The following is a 16,127-nucleotide window of genomic DNA, read 5'->3' on the forward strand; positions in this document are numbered from 1 at the left end:
AATAACCGTCAAATCAGCCAGTGGCTCCCGGGCTGCATACCATGATTCTTCCTCTTTTTCTCATTATTATTTTTATAGCACAATCCTTATTCCTTGCAGATACCTGTTTTAAAATTGACATTCTACTGGCACCTGAACTCGCTGTGTCATCTTTTATCCACTGCTCTGTGATGCCGTTTCGTTTCTCGTGGCCTGTGATGCCGTTGCCGCCATTCTGTGTCCTGTCCTGGCCTTTCTCCTAAGCGAGTCAGTGCTGTATGTGATAAATAGGCGCCATTTTCGACCGTCCATACACAAGGATGTATCAGAAAGAGATTGTGAGTTAATTTGACAAAGAAAGAGATATGATCCGACCGACTTGTAGGTATATGGAGCAAGTGTTTATGTTACTGTGATCTCCAAGCTGCAGCACCAGAAGTGAACATAAAGTTTAGCAATCGCTGACAGAAATATTACAGGATCTACTGTCGGAATGGAAGCCATGTTAGGGCAGTCTAGACGAGGTGTAAATCCAAGATCAGGACAGGTGACAGTACAGACACAACCTCCATTAGCTGAACAGGAAACAAATCCAACATCAGCTCCACATCCTCCTGTTTTCTTAGACAAGGCAGAATGTGTGCGTTCCTTCAGTGCTAAACTGGGAGATGATAGAGGAATAATCATATACATAACTGGGTTAGCCATAGATAAGGAACACATGTTTGTTGTGGATAATGAAAACAACAGAACAAAAGTATTCACACATAAAGGACAATTTAAGTTTGATATTAAAGTAAACTATCCATATGATGTGGCTGTGTCACAGACTGGTCACCTGTATATAACATCAGAGGGTGACAGATGTGTCCAAGTGTACTCCACCAGAGGTCAGCAGGTGACAACCATGGGTCAGGGTCTACTGGAGGAACCACATGGTATTACACTGAACAGACAAGGTCATGTGATGGTTTGTGACGGAGGAAAGAAGACCATCTTCACATTCCATGCAGACAGTGGACAGCTCCTGAACACTATTCCACTCAGTATGTGTAGAGACCCATATGACATCACAGTGAACAGTGTGAATGATAACATTGTAATATCAGACTGGGGGGGATACTGTGTACATGTGCTTTCACCTACTGGTGATCATCTGTACCAGTATGACATCAGAGAAGGCAGTGAACTGAGTTCACCATGTGGAGTGTGCACAGACAGCTATGGTCACATCTTCATTGCTGACTATGATAACGACAGGATAGTGGCACTGAGTCCACAGGGACAGTTTATCAGATACATTGTCACTAAGGATGATGGGTTGGAGTCTCCCACTGCAGTAGTCATCAACCCTGCTGGTCAGCTGGTGGTGGGAGAGATGAATGGCAATGTTCAGACATTCCAGTACATTGACCTGAAACAAGGTGAGTAACATGTATTAACTGTGGATAGATATGATTATTATGTAAAATATTAGAAAGTTAATTAGTCTTACAATGTTTTTATCCGTAAATATGTTTGCCTTTATTTCAATAAAAAAACTTTTAAGCATATTTAAATTCCCTGAGCACACAGCTGTGCTTCAGTAAAAATGTATGTACATGTAGAGTGGAGACATTTTCTATACTTAATACTTTACTGTTACTGACCAATTTCTATGAACCCATTAGTGATTAGGATTTTGAATAATGATGAAGAACTCTTTTTAATGGAATTTATAGTATGCTTTATTTGTATTTTTATTAAGTCACAAGAAAAACATCTTACATTGTTTAATCCCGGAACTTCTTGTCCATATGTCAGTGAAGAACAACTCAAATCTCACAACAGAACAGTCCAATTCTTCATATTCTTCATCTTGTAGCTGTTCATGAAAGCTTAGATATACCTAACTTCTCAAATTATGTACTTTGTCAAGTTTCTTGATGTCTTACCACTTCTAGATTCAAAGACATTTCATCACTAGTTTGTTGTTAACACACACAAATAAATTAAATGTTGAAGTACTTTGGATGATACCTTATTTTCCTGACTTTGTGGATTGTTGTTTGCAAATAAAACTAGCAGACGACCATTTTTCATGAAATGGAACTACTTTTCACAGGAAGTAGTGTATTCATACACAACAGTGACCTTGGGTTTGGAATACAAAAAAATAGTACATGCATTCATACTGTCACAGCATGCAAATTATAATGAAATATACAAAACTAAACACATTTTTATGTAACACAAGTTAAATGCATTTTTATTTATTAAAATAATTTATTTATATTATTATTATTATTATTATTATACTGGATAAAAACATTGATGAAATGGTTTTGACCACCTTTTTGGACTTTTTAAACTTCATGCTGATAGACCCACATATTTATGTCAAAGGCCCAGACTAAATCTAGTCCCATGCATAAAAAGCCCAGACCCCAAGTTTATTACGCCCTGGCTGGGCCCATTCTTTATGGTGTTTGTTTTGTTAACAGCATAGTGGGTAAGTTAATTGACCAAGTTAATTGGCCAAGCTGCCAGTTTGTTTGTATGGCATGTGCGGGGGATGTCTTATAGAATAATAAAACCAGACAGAATATGCTGTGATTCCTAAATAAAATAGATGGGGGGGGGGGGGGGGAGACACCAAGGGGCTCATGATTATAAATACCATAGCATTAATAATAATGGTTACATATGCACAACTCCTTCCTTATGTTTAAGTCATAACATGGTAAATTGATCTGATTATCACGTAGGTGTAATATTTGGCCTTATCAAATATGTTTTTCATTGCATTAACAAAAATAAGTAAAATGTGTACAAAAGCCTGTTTCAGCAAAATGGTTTAAAATAATTTTTACTCAGAACATATCTTTGGAAGAACCTGCTAGGGGAGAAGACATATATGTTGTGGGAATTATACACCAATATCATATTCACCATAAATCATTGACATAAAGAGCTAGTGCATCATATTTATGACCTAAGTTGAAAATGACCCATCGTAACAGCTAGAAATAGGCACTTTTTGGACACATAGTTGGCCATATTTTTGTAAATTGTAGTCGGATTATTATAATTCTTTTTTTATTTTGCTCCTATGAACAGTGTCTTTGATATCAGTCTAACAGCAATCTCTAATCACAAATTGTTAATTTATCAGACACTTGTAACATTAACCCCATTTAATTGTTCACCCTGATTGTGAAACAGCCGCCTGCTCCAAATGTACTTGGTCTGCTCCAAATTAAAAAAAAAAATATGGATGTTGATAAAATTTATTCTGAACAGTCTATAAGTCAGGCAGATTCAGTACAATGGCATATGTATTTGTAGGTTGATAAGTTATTAACTAAAGAAAAAAAAAACTTCATGTAATAATCATAATAATTATACATAATACATGTATGATAATACATTTCACCACAATATGATGCAAACACCATCAAATGGAAACAAAAATAAACTTGTTTTTAAACCAACTCAACAAATGTTTGTGCTACAAAACTGATACAACTGCACCAAATATCTTTTGCTATATGAAATACTTGTTGAAATGATGTTTTCAATAGAACTTATTTTTTATTTTATCTTTTTATTTAATCATGAGAAAAACTTTCTAAAATGTTGATTCCCATTTCTTAGTATTATCATTATGCTTCACATGTATATCAAGGCTGTTGCAATGTTTTTTTTAACTAGTAAACAAAATCTCTTACACTGCTACAGCACATTATCTGCTAGCAACAATTTTTACATCTGATGGTTTTTAGAAGCTACTGTCCCTGTGATTCATCGGCCAACATTGTTTTTATCTCAAGGTCAAACAGGCCAAAATCTCCTAAAAATGGGGGTTTAAAAAACATATATATGTTTGTGCCAATTTTTAGAAACTACACTGACCTAAGTGGGGGGATTACATTTTGGGACTTCATCTTCGGGAGTTTGGGGTCAATCGGTGCATTTTCACAGGAGAGGCAGCCGTTAGATGCCAAAGCTGAAAACTCTCTATTATTCCAGAACCCTAAATACAAGAAACCTCTTGTTTTTTGCATTACGTAGAGCTTGTCAAGCTCAATTCATATGTACTGGGGTTGGAATCCATTTTTTTGTTTGTTTTTGATATGTACCCAGACAGCCTCAGTAATCTGGCCCACGTCTGACCCAGATCTGGCAACGTCTGGCAAAACGTATGGCCCACGTATGGCTTGCCAGATCTGGGCCAGATGTGGCAATGTTTGGGCCAGATCTGGCCCAGACATTGCCACATCTGGCCCAGTCCACATTTGCTCATGTGGCCAGATGTCGGCCCAGATCTGGCATTATCTGGCAAAGGTATGGCATGCCGGATGTGGACCAGAAGTGGGCCAGATTAGGGCCGGACATGGACCACATATGGCCCAGATTGTTTTTTTTTTTTTCTTTTTTTTTAAATTATTTTAATTATTCAATTAAGATTACTATAAAAAAAAAGACATACAAGATTCAAGATTCAAGTATTTATTCTGTGCTAAAACCCTAAACAAAATTATTACACATTATATAACCTTGCTGGCAACTAACACGTAACAAATTAAGGGCCACTCCTTGTCTTTTTGTACAAAACAATGTATGTTTGAAAAAAAAAAAAAAACTACACTGCAAAAAGGCAAATATACAGACACTTAACAGGAGGAAATGTCACTTACATACATGTAAAGAAAACAGTTATAACAGCAATTTTTTTTCAACACAAAGCTGCTCATCGAATCTGAATTAACACAAATTACAAAAATTGTAATTAATTATATATGCATATACATGGGGGGGAGGAGTTTGAGGGGGAAATATTTTTTCCTTGACAAGCTTATAATTATTAAAGGAATCAACAATGGAACAAGTAACTCTACCAAGTTAACAACAGTTCATTCAAATGTCAAGTCAAAACACAACATCCCTTCCTTTCTGGGAGAGAAACGGTCCTTTCAAAATATGTTAATTGACAGTTCAGTCTTTAAAATGTCTTTTCAAACATTTGCAGAATAGCATATGAACTCCAACTTTTATTCCTTAAACCACACTGAAAATTCTCAAAACTAATCAACTCATATCAAATCCCATGTCCTTTCACTACTACGTACTGGTCTCTTCCTTTGCTTGCCTTTACGTCACATTCAAATGTTCCCTTCATTTTAAAGGTTTCTCAGACGTGTATGAATAATACTGTTTGTTTTCTGGTCCTCCACAAGAGCCACATTTATTTTTCTTGGATTTCAGAATTCTCCATGTATTTTCATCAATGATATTACAATATGCACCTGAATCTGGTAATACACTGAGATTAACACCTCCTCTATTTCCTCCATGTCTTCTGTGTATATTGCATTGGTTCCCACACCAAATGTATATGCACTCCTGGATTATCATGTTCAAAGCTGTCATTTACATGAATAATAGCTTCAGTTTTGCAGACTTTTGCAAAGTGATCCAACGTTCCATGTTTTCTCAGTCGGGGAGTTTCTACTTCGTTTTTTAATGTCTAAACTCGTAATGTTAAGACTGACCTGGTTTGTCAAATGACTTCGGTTTCATCATACTCACAGTTTCTGGTGTTCCAATTCCATTTAAAGCGTTAACTGTCTTATGTATATTCATGTTTCTAACCTGTGTTTGGGAGAGTCCTGAAAATATCTTGTACACCTGTCCCTGCTGAATACAACATAAGCGCGCATCTCCTCTGTCATGTATTTTTAATTTTCTATCTTTGTTCATTATTTATGCCGTCCGTTGGTTTTGAAAAGATCAATCTTTTCCGTCAGGTTAAAACTGTCTAGCCATCGCGTCGAGCATGACCCTAATGTCTCTGGACTTCTGTACGGTTCGAATTCCATAATTTCACATTTTCCTCCATTTTTTCAAAGAAAGTTGACTCACAGTTTTGCACTAGTGTTAATCCTCGTCGCCAGTGTTGATGCCTTCGAAATAAATCGCATCACGAATCAAATCACTCAACGAATTGTATCAGTTTGATAAGCTTGTGCTTTTTTCATATCCATAACTCTTTAGAAGAAACGCTACATCCGGGTCCCTGACCGGCTTATCATAAAAAGCGGAATCTTAAAACAGCGGAACGAGTAGTTCAAAAAAAGTTTTAGAACAGTGAATTCATTCAAATGTCAAGTCAAATTAAACAAATAGCACACTTATGAGGGGACTTTGAAGAAAAGAGAGAGAGATAAATTAAATCAAAATTTATCAAATGACGTCAGTTCACTGCATTCAGCTCACTATAGTCCATAAAAAATAAATAAATAGAAAAAAAAATTGAAAATGAAAGTACCATATCTGGCCCAAGTCTGGGCAGCATCTTGCAAAATGTGGCATAAATGCCAGACTTTGCCAGACTTGGCCCAGATCTGGCAAGTGTCTGGCAAAATGTGGCATAAATGCCAGACTTTGCCAGACATGGCCCAGATCTGGCAAGTGTCTGGCAAAAACTGGCCCAGATATTGCCAGACGTTGCCAGATCTGGGCCAGACATGGGCCAGATTACTGAGGCTGTCTGGGTAGGTTAGGAGTTGTGCTATATAAAAAAGTACATTTCGATATTCAGTAGTGAAGCAAAATGTGAAATACTCAAAAACTGGCAGAGATACACCCATGGTTACTATTGACCTTGAATAAAAAGTCACATTCTGGCAGCCAAACTGTGACCTTGAAATTGACCTTTGACCTACTTTTCATCATGTACTAAGTCTTGCAAATTTTTTGCCTCTTTTATCTGCAAAAATGGCAGAGATACACTTACAGTTACTATTAACCTTGAATAGGAAGTCATATACTGGCAATCTTACTCTACGCCGCTTTGTAATCTGGAACATAGTCAATCTTACACGTCAGACTTTGTGTGCAAATCGACTTTGTGATTTCTGATAAATGTCTGTATACTTCTCTTTGTTCTTCAGCAGTGATTCAGTATCCAGATTACACACCCTTTTTATCTATCTATTTTACTCAAAGTTTGTTTTACCCTGATATAAATAACACACCATAGTATTTTAGGGAATTTCTCAATTCAATTGAATTCAAAATATTTAATTTAGCTGCGATTTATCGACTTTTGTCATCGTGAAAATATGAGATTTTACATAACACACTAATACCCAATGCATTTTCCATTTGAAAAAAAAAAACATTTCCACCAATTTAGAGTAGGTATGAGGGAGTTTTTGTGCAGGGGCGGAGCGATAAGGGGGAGTATCGGTGCAGGAAAATATAAGTACAGGAAGTATTGGTGCGGGAAATTTAAACTGTGACGTACCTTATACACATGTAGGTACTGGGAATTGTCGGCGCGGGGGTTGTATAGGTATAATAGTATGGAGGAGTATTTGTGCAGGGACTTAAAGCACAGGGGAGTATCTATCAAGGGACATACACAGATAGGTACGGAGAGAATTGGTGCTGGGGTGTATAAGGTATGCTGCCGTTTAGTAGCAGTAGCGAAAGTGTACCAGTATTATGTTAAAAATTTGACGTTGTGACAGGAAAGGTAGTTTTAATGGGTGGATTCAAACATGGTCGTAGGCACGATCTGTATATATTTCTGTAACATACATTGAGCACTCCAATAACCTTTTCCCAGCCTATTTTGTCTTGATATTATCCTCTTCTGTGCTGCTCCTTCATTTAGAGCGCATTCTCAACGAATTAAGCCAGGCTTTACAAAGCCGGTGACCTAAAAATGGCGGACGTACATGAAAGAAAAACCGCCTAATCTTTTAATAGTCTCTCCGCCTCCTCACACGTCTTCCCTGCGGGGTACAGTAATTAAATCGCGTCTCCGTTCGCCATGCGGAAGCTACCTGAGAAATATTAAGTGTGCATGCTCATCAGTTAAACTCGTGGTGAAGAAAGCATGGCGGCTAAGGCGATCGAAGGAAAAAAGCTCTTCTGTTCTATTATCTTTGAAAACAGAGACGAAAAAGGAATAATTTGGCCAGTAGAGCAGCAATGAATCGACTATCTACGGAGATAATATCACCAGAGATATTCACGGAAATATTTATGTTCGGAGCCGAGATTTAATTACTGTACCCCGCAGGGACGACGTGTGGGGAGGCGTGTGAGAGGCGGAGAGACTATTAAAAGATTAGGCGGTTTTTCTTTCATGTACGTCCGTCATTTTTAGGTCACCGGCTTTGTAAAGCCTGGCTTAATTCGTTGAGAATGCGCTCTTACTGTTTAAATTCACTTCCTTTCTTGATTGACACTCCTTCCATCATCTCATCATCATCATTTAGACATAGCTGTTCAGTCTTGCTACTACTCACCTCCATCCTGTTACTCTCAAGCACATATGCAGGCATCCACCTCTCTAGATTTTCTCTCGCTTCCTCTCTGCTATCGCTTCACAATAAATATAACATCTGCAAACATCATCGTTCACCTTATCCATGAGTCCTTTTGTCAATCTGAAGCATAACATTTGTATTACCAGGTGAGTTTAATGAACGGCTTCAACGGTTGTGTGAAAGTGGTAAGATTCCAGTATACCGACAGCGAGTAGCTATTGTTGGACCTTACGGTGTGGGAAAGACTCATCTCGCCAAGCGCCTCATCCATGAGGAATATATCAAAGAAGAAGATGCAAATACAACTGGCGTGAATATATACCGCCATAGGTGTGTTGTCCATAAAGCTGGCCGATCCTGTTGGATCAGAGGAAAAGGTAAGCAGAATATAGGAAAACGTTAGACACATATGGAATTTGTTTATAAAGAATACAAAGAACAGAAGATAAGACATTTTCAATTTTACCACATAATTCACAATAAGGAATTATACATACATGAACGTGTGGGTGTCAAAATGTGTCCTTCCATATCTTAGTATGGTAGACGAGGGGCTGAGTGAAAAAGTACCTAAATAAGTGGTGCCTTTGTATTGTTATCAATCAATTGACATACATGACACTTTACAATCTACTACTACAGCCCACTGATTATTTTTTAACTGGGTACAAACACGATAATTTCATTCTCTGTAAAAACACCATGCTTTATTTTACTCAATATTGAATTAAATTTTTCAACGGTGTAGCCTGATACGTACACTCAGAAAAGGTACATTTAGATACAACGCTTGATCTAACTGTATGATCCTTCCACCTATTCTCAGATGATCCAAAAGACCAGTTTGCACAAAATATGGCAATTGGAGTACAGAATTCAGATACGTTTTGTGAGCCGGACTTAACAGTATTGGACCAAACGCCACTAGAGGAATCCCTACCAGATTCGGAAGTGAATATTAATAACATGCTGACAAATAGAGGTATTGTACATGATTGTCTCGAATAGTTCATCTTGGTGCAATTTAAACAGATATTTGTAGTTATTCTTCTTTTTTGCCAAGAGATTCCACCTTCTATGTGTTTTTTGTTGGCCATTCCACATATATGTGCCTTGAAGACAGCATCCCAAATTTTATTTTATATGTTTAAATTTTGTAAAGAAATTCCTTTCTAAATTCTTTTATCTTAGCCATGTTTTTGTTTACTTTAAAGTTGAGTCATTTTCTGCTAGAATGGTGTTTGATATTATTCTTCTCTTTATTCTCTATTCTATAGTTGCTCCCCCTGATGACAGTGAATTACCTGCCTCTCCTGACAAAACAGCAGGTAAATAGTGCACATGTAGTAAAACAAGATTCTCGTGTATTCTTAGCTTGCCGATTAGGTATGTGAGTATCTACATTCTTATTTTCATCAAACTGGGACTTCGAACTCACATGGGCATCAAGCCCAGTGGTAATCAAATTTTCTTACTGTCCATGTTTTTAATAGAAGATAATTAAAATTTTGTGTTATTTATACAGTTGACCATTATGTTATATTGCATCAAAAACCTACCATAACGTTATAAAAAGAAAACTGTTACCTATTTTTTTCTTTACAAAAATGGTTCTTAGGATTGACAAACAGCTTAAATTAGAAAACCAGCTCTTTTGAATTATTGTTTTAATCGAATTATGCATTTTTTGTGAAATTTTCATTTATCTCATTCTGGTGTGAGCTTGAACTCTCATGGGCCTGTTTTTACTTACATCGTTATATGCTGTTGTGCATAATTAAATTTTGGGGTTGACTGTGCAGTTAAGCATTGTATTACATTAGAACTGACAGCCTCCTATTTTGTGCATTATTATTTTCTGCTTTTTTAAAATTGTGACTTAGACATTTCATGGGCCTGAATACCTTTCCTAGTCACATTTGGGTGACAAGCCTCTAATCTTCCCTTGAGGAACTACTAGCTAAATTCAGAGCTATAAGGTCACTTGCCTAATTAAGTTTCAAGTGGCAATTAAATGAGATTATATAAATCACACCTGTTGAGATTCCCTGTAAACTCCCATAGGTTAAGTTCTCTGCCAGATAACAGTGTCCATAATAGGGAAGCAGTGATAATTATGCAGGTAAATGTTGTTTGATATTGCAAATAAGTTCTCAAAAAATTATTTTGTATAATGCCAACATTAATGCTGTATATGAACAACAGTGCCTTATTATCCTCAAACTCAATGGGGTTATTCATAACATGCTTATACATTAAGACTAAAAGTTTGAAAAGCAGCTTTACTGGAATAATTTTGTTATGTTTTGTTATTAATTTTTTCAAACACTGAGAATTTCAACTGAATTTTTAACTCCCCTCCACCTGAAGCTCTGCACATTTTCTGTTTTTCCACATAAGCATTTGTATTGGTATTTATGTCTTCAAATATTATGTAACATTATATTATTCTATGCACTGCTTTCATTTGTCATATTGTGATTTTCATCATGTGAATTTGAACTCTCGTGGTCCTGAAACTGATCTTATCATAGGGGCAGATTGGGATCGTCTTCAGGGTTTTCCAGAAGACGGTCAGATTTTAAAGTTTACATTGACGGGTATCTATTTTTTCTGTTGGAAGACCATCAAAAACGGAGGATGGATTAACAAAGACATTTTAAAATACTGTCAGAAAATACATTTGGATCCGCTCCTGTTATTGACCATGTTACCTGTTGTGCATGACTTAAATTCAGTGTTGATTGACTGTGCTATTACAAGTATTATTTATTATTGCATCAAAATGAGAAATTAACCTATTTTCTGCATCTTTATTAGTACCACCAGCGTATACGCTGGCGGTACTCATGGTTTTAGTCCCGACTTGTCTCGTACAGCTCCGCCGGCTAATGCGGCTCCACCGGCTCCACAGTCGGGCGTCGGAAACAAGTCACCGTTACCGCTCCTCCTCCTAGACCGCCAGGACCTGTGTCTCCATCTCTTGGATTTAGGTCACATATAATCTCAACTTGAACACCCTGGTTTTTTTGTCTCTGTCGGTGCATTGGCCTGGGCGTGACACTCGTTGAAACGCACCCTTGTCAAAATTTTTGAAATTCAAGGCTAAATATCTCCCAAACCAAAGGAATTATGGGAAAAATTACTACAGAATTAAGTCTGACCGAAAGTCATATGTGGAGATTCCAAATATGCCCTTGGATTTGACTTTAGACCTTTTTTTCAAGGTCAAACAAGGTCTAAAATGGGAATTTTCTGCAAAAAAAAAATTTGTTTGTGCTTTTTTTTTTTGAAAGTACACAGATCAAAGCTCTTCTGTTATAGTGAGGGGTCACAATTGGGGACTCCTTTCATCTTTGGGAGTTTGGAGTCAATCCGTGCATTTTCACGGGAAGCAGCCATTAGATACCGAAACTGAAAACTTGCTTTTATTCTGGAATGGTAAATGCCAGAGACCTTTTGTTCATCTCATTATGTAGAATATGCAAGTGCAATACTGGAGGTGGTGTCCATTTTTTTGTTTTCGATATGGTTTAGGCATTGCGCTATATCAAAAATTACAACATTGCAATATTCAGTGGGGAAAATGTTAAATATTCCAAAATTAGATATGCCCATAGTTACTATTGAACTTGAATAGGAAGTCATATACTGGTAATCTAACTGTGACCTTGAAATTGACTTTTGACCTACTTTTCATGATGAACTGCACTTTGAAGTTTTCTGATCTTTGTATCTCCAAAACTGGCAAAGATACGCCCATAGTTACTATTAAACTTGAATAGGAAGTAATATACAAGTAATCTAACTGTGACCTTTAAATTGATCTCTGACCTACAGTACTTTTCACCATGAACTGAACTTTGCAAATTTTCTAGCCCTTATATCTCTAAAACTGGCAGAGATACACCCATAGTTATTGTTAAACTTGAATAGGAAGTCATATACTGGTAATCTAACTGTGACCTTTAAATTGACCTTTGACCTACTTTTCACCATGAACTGAACTTTGCACATTTTCCAGCCCTTATATCTCCAAAACTGGCAGAGATACACCCATAGTTACTGTTAAACTTGAATAGGAAGTCATATACTGGCATTCTTATTGTGACCTTGAAATTGACCTTGGACCTACCTTTCAACATGAACTGAACTTTGCAAATTTTCTATCCCTTATATCTCGAAAACTGGCAGAGATAGGTCCAAAGTTACTATTGAATTTGAATAGGAAGTCATATACTGGCAATCTTACTGTGACCTTGAAATTGACCTTTGACCTACTATTTATGATGAACTGCACTTTGCATGTTTCCTGGCCTTCGTATGTCTCCAACATTGGCAAAGAAATGCCCATAGCTACTATGGAACTTATATAGGAAGTCGTACAATGTGACCTTGAAATTGACCTTTGACCTATTTTTTTACCACAAACTGAACTCTGCATATTTTCTTGCCCTTCATATCTTCAAAACTAGCAGAGATCTGCCCATTGTTGTCCCTAGGTTTTTCCTTTTGTCAGCATACCGGTATATGCAATACTGATAATGCATTTCAAGGAAAACCAATAGGCCTATTGTCTGGAAAATAACAGGAGTGATCAGTGTAAGGAAAATACAGGTCAATTTGAACATCTCCTTGATTGGACCATTTAAATTGTTTTTTATTTATTTATTTATTTCTTTATTTATTTATTTATTCATTTATTTTATTTTTTTTTTTTTGCATATTTTGAGAACTTTTGTTTATTGCATTTTATAGAGCTTGTCAAGCACAAGACTGGTGGTGATGTCCAATATATATATATATATATTTTTTTTTTTTTGGGGGGGGGGGTCCATGCGAATGTGCTTACTCCAGCTTGTGGTACAATATCCAGAGGCGGCCATTATACTTTTTGTGCCTTGAAGACTGGGCGCTTGATAGCAATTATACTTGATCTTATTAGACACATTTTCAATGTAATTTATTCATTTTTTTTACAATATTTATACAATATCCCGAAGTTAAATTATATGTTAAAATTTTGGAAAGAATTCCTTTATCTTAGCCCTGTTTTTGTTTTCTTTAAAGTTGAGTCATTTTCTGCTAGAATGGTGTTTGATATTATTCTTCTCTTTATTCTACAGCTGCTCCCCCTGATGACAGTGAATCACCTGCCTCTCCTGACAAAACAGCAGGTAAGTAGTGTACATGTACTAGTAAAACAAGATTCTCGTCTATTGCTCAGAATGTTCGAGAGTTGTTCTTAGCTTGTCGATTAAGTATGTGAGTTCCTGCATTCTTATTTTCATCAAACTGTATGAATAATGTTACATTGAAATTGACTATACCTTACAATTTTAATTGATTTTAATTAATGTTAAAACATTCAGTGTTTATCACCCCGTTATGTTTTGAGCTTACCCACTTGTATTCATCAGAGAGGATACATTTTTAAGAAAATTTTTATTTTCGCAAATTGCCGATAAACCTTCAGAAACAGACGAAAGCTTCTAATGTATTTGATAACTGTTATCACAAAGTTAATTGACACTAAACACATTCAAATTTTGTCAATAATTACAATACTTTTTAATGCTAAAAAATTTTAGTTTAACCGCACTGTTTATTGTACAGTCCCTTTCAAAGGTGACAGTGGATCTCATACCTCTGGGGAAGAAAACATGAGTAGTATAAGAATGTTGACGGTATGTCGATGTATGAACAATCCCTGACAGATGAAATAAATTAGATTGAAAGCATGTCTATTAAGATTAAGGTCTAGTATCTCTCTTTCTCAAACCCCCCCTTGAAGAAGGCACATAAGCTGAAAACTCAATCGGGCGCTTGATACCAATTATACTTATTACATGCATTTCAATCTAATTTATCAATTTTTGTACAATATTTATACAATATACTGTGGGATAAATACGATGATTTGGATAAATATGCACGCATTGCAATACATCACAATATGCATTATGCTAAAATCAGTTAGTTTGGACATAGCTTATTGTATTATTTGCAGTGGCAGAAAGGGACCATCTACATGATATTGATAAGGGGCTATTGGAAAAAATCGAGAAAATTGCTCGAGGAGAACATGTGGAGCCAGAGAAACAGGTCACAATTTGGGATTTTGCAGGACAGGATGTCTACTACACCACGCACCAAACGTTCCTCTCAGAGCGGATCATCTACTTGTTGGTATTCCGACTTGACCAGGACCTCGATGATAAAATCCGTGTATACAGGGGAGAGAAGACGCTGAAAGGTATTGTTGAGGTTTATGTATATATCTTTACATGTATAAGCTACTCAGGGCCCTCATGTAAATAATGGCCTGTCAACTGTGTGTAATTTCTTTATTAAAAGACCCACATTTTTAAATCTCTCTATTGCTCTTAATATATATATATATATCATTGAATTTTTAGTAGTGTTAATTTTAAATGGTTCCGATGAGTGTTTTAGATTTTGATATTGTAGTAATTTTAAGGATTTTAGTTATATTATCCATTGTAAGCCGCCCAATAAGAAACATTATTATTATTATTATTATTATTATTATTTTATTATTATATTAATTGGTGCAATTTTTTAGCAATGCTGAGGAGAAAACACTGATTAATATTCATCTTTGCAATAACCTCAAGGTTTTATATGTATTTTTCAGAGTTTATTATGTTTTGGTTAAACTCAATCCATATGCACACTATTGGAAAATTGAGGGAAGAAGACAAAAATGCCATGCCATACGTCTTGATTATTGGAACTCATAAGGACATGTTATGCCCACAGGTGAAAACGCTTTTCTTATCACAATTATTCAATTACTACCATACTTATTCTATGTATAATTTGTATCCCTTTAACCATATCACATTGCGATTCCTGATGAGTGACTTAATTATTGTTACTATTGAAGTTGAATAGGAAGTCATACACTGGCAATCTAAATGTGACCTTGAAATTGACCTTTGACCTACTTTTCACCACGAACTAACCTTTGCAAATTTTGCTTCCCTTTTATCTCCAAAACTGGCAGAGATAGGTCCATAGTTACTATTGAACTTGAATAGGAAGTCATATACTGGCAATCCAAATGTGACCTTGAAATTGACATTTGACCTACTTTTCACCATGAACTGAACTTTGCAAATTTTGCTGCCCTTTTATCTCCAAAACTGGCAGAGATACGTCCAAAGTTACTATTGAAGTTGAATAGGAAGTCATAATCTGGCAATCTAAATGTGACCTTAAAATTGACCTTTGACCTACTTTTCACCATGAACTGAACTCTGCTAATTTCTTTCTCTTTTAACTCCTAACCTGGCAGAGATAGGTCCATAGTTACTATTGAACTTGAATAGGAAGTCATATACTGGCAATCTTACTGTGAAATTGAACTTTGACCTACCTTTGATGAACTTTGATTGTACCATTTTAAGTTATATATATTTTTTTGCATATTTTGAAAATTCTTGTTGATTGCATTTTTACAGCTTGTCAAGCAAAAGTCTGGTGGCTGTGTCCCTTATTTTGTGTATGTGGGGGTCTATACGAATGTGCTTGCTCCAGCTGGTGGTACAATATTCGGAGGCGGTATCGCCTCTCTGATCCTCTAGTTTAGAAACTATTTGTGGATGGCATGATTAAATGTTTGGGGAAAAGGGTGTTCCTTGCCCCCTGTACTCCATCCTAATTTTATAGGTTGACCGTTCATTGCAACATACCCCATTTCTCAACTTGAACAAAGTGGACTATATCATATACACACATACACATACACACACCCCGGTAAATGTTTTCTTTTGCACAGATATTTTAACATTATTATAT

At 36.2% G+C, this 16,127-nt stretch overlaps 1 protein-coding gene across 1 annotated transcript; it reads left to right on the top strand.

Annotated features, from left to right (window-relative positions):
* The first annotated feature begins 103 nt into the window (after nt 1-103).
* On the top strand, nt 104-14,912 carry LOC147760049 (uncharacterized). Its single transcript, XM_086996310.1, has 7 exons — nt 104-1,403; nt 8,450-8,680; nt 9,130-9,285; nt 9,581-9,631; nt 13,430-13,480; nt 14,314-14,559; nt 14,890-14,912. Exons 1-7 carry the CDS (start codon nt 473-475, stop codon nt 14,910-14,912), a joined length of 1,689 nt encoding a protein of 562 aa, XP_086852436.1. The 5' UTR covers nt 104-472.
* The last annotated feature ends 1,215 nt before the right edge of the window (nt 14,913-16,127 follow it).

This window comes from Lingula anatina, chromosome 9 (genome assembly GCF_051362555.1).
Source record: "Lingula anatina isolate TDL-2025a chromosome 9, LinAna3.0, whole genome shotgun sequence".
Taxonomy (NCBI): domain Eukaryota; kingdom Metazoa; phylum Brachiopoda; class Lingulata; order Lingulida; family Lingulidae; genus Lingula; species Lingula anatina.

Excerpts from the sequence above, each read along its gene's own strand:
- LOC147760049 (XM_086996310.1), top strand. The coding sequence starts at position 473 with ATGGAAGCCATGTTAGGGCAGTCTAGACGAGGTGTAAATCCAAGATCA. Across the intron at positions 9,632-13,429 it reads CTCTCCTGACAAAACAGCAG|CTGCTCCCCCTGATGACAGT; the intron begins GTAAATAGTGCA and ends TTTATTCTACAG. Across the intron at positions 14,560-14,889 it reads GGGAGAGAAGACGCTGAAAG|CAATGCTGAGGAGAAAACAC; the intron begins GTATTGTTGAGG and ends GCAATTTTTTAG.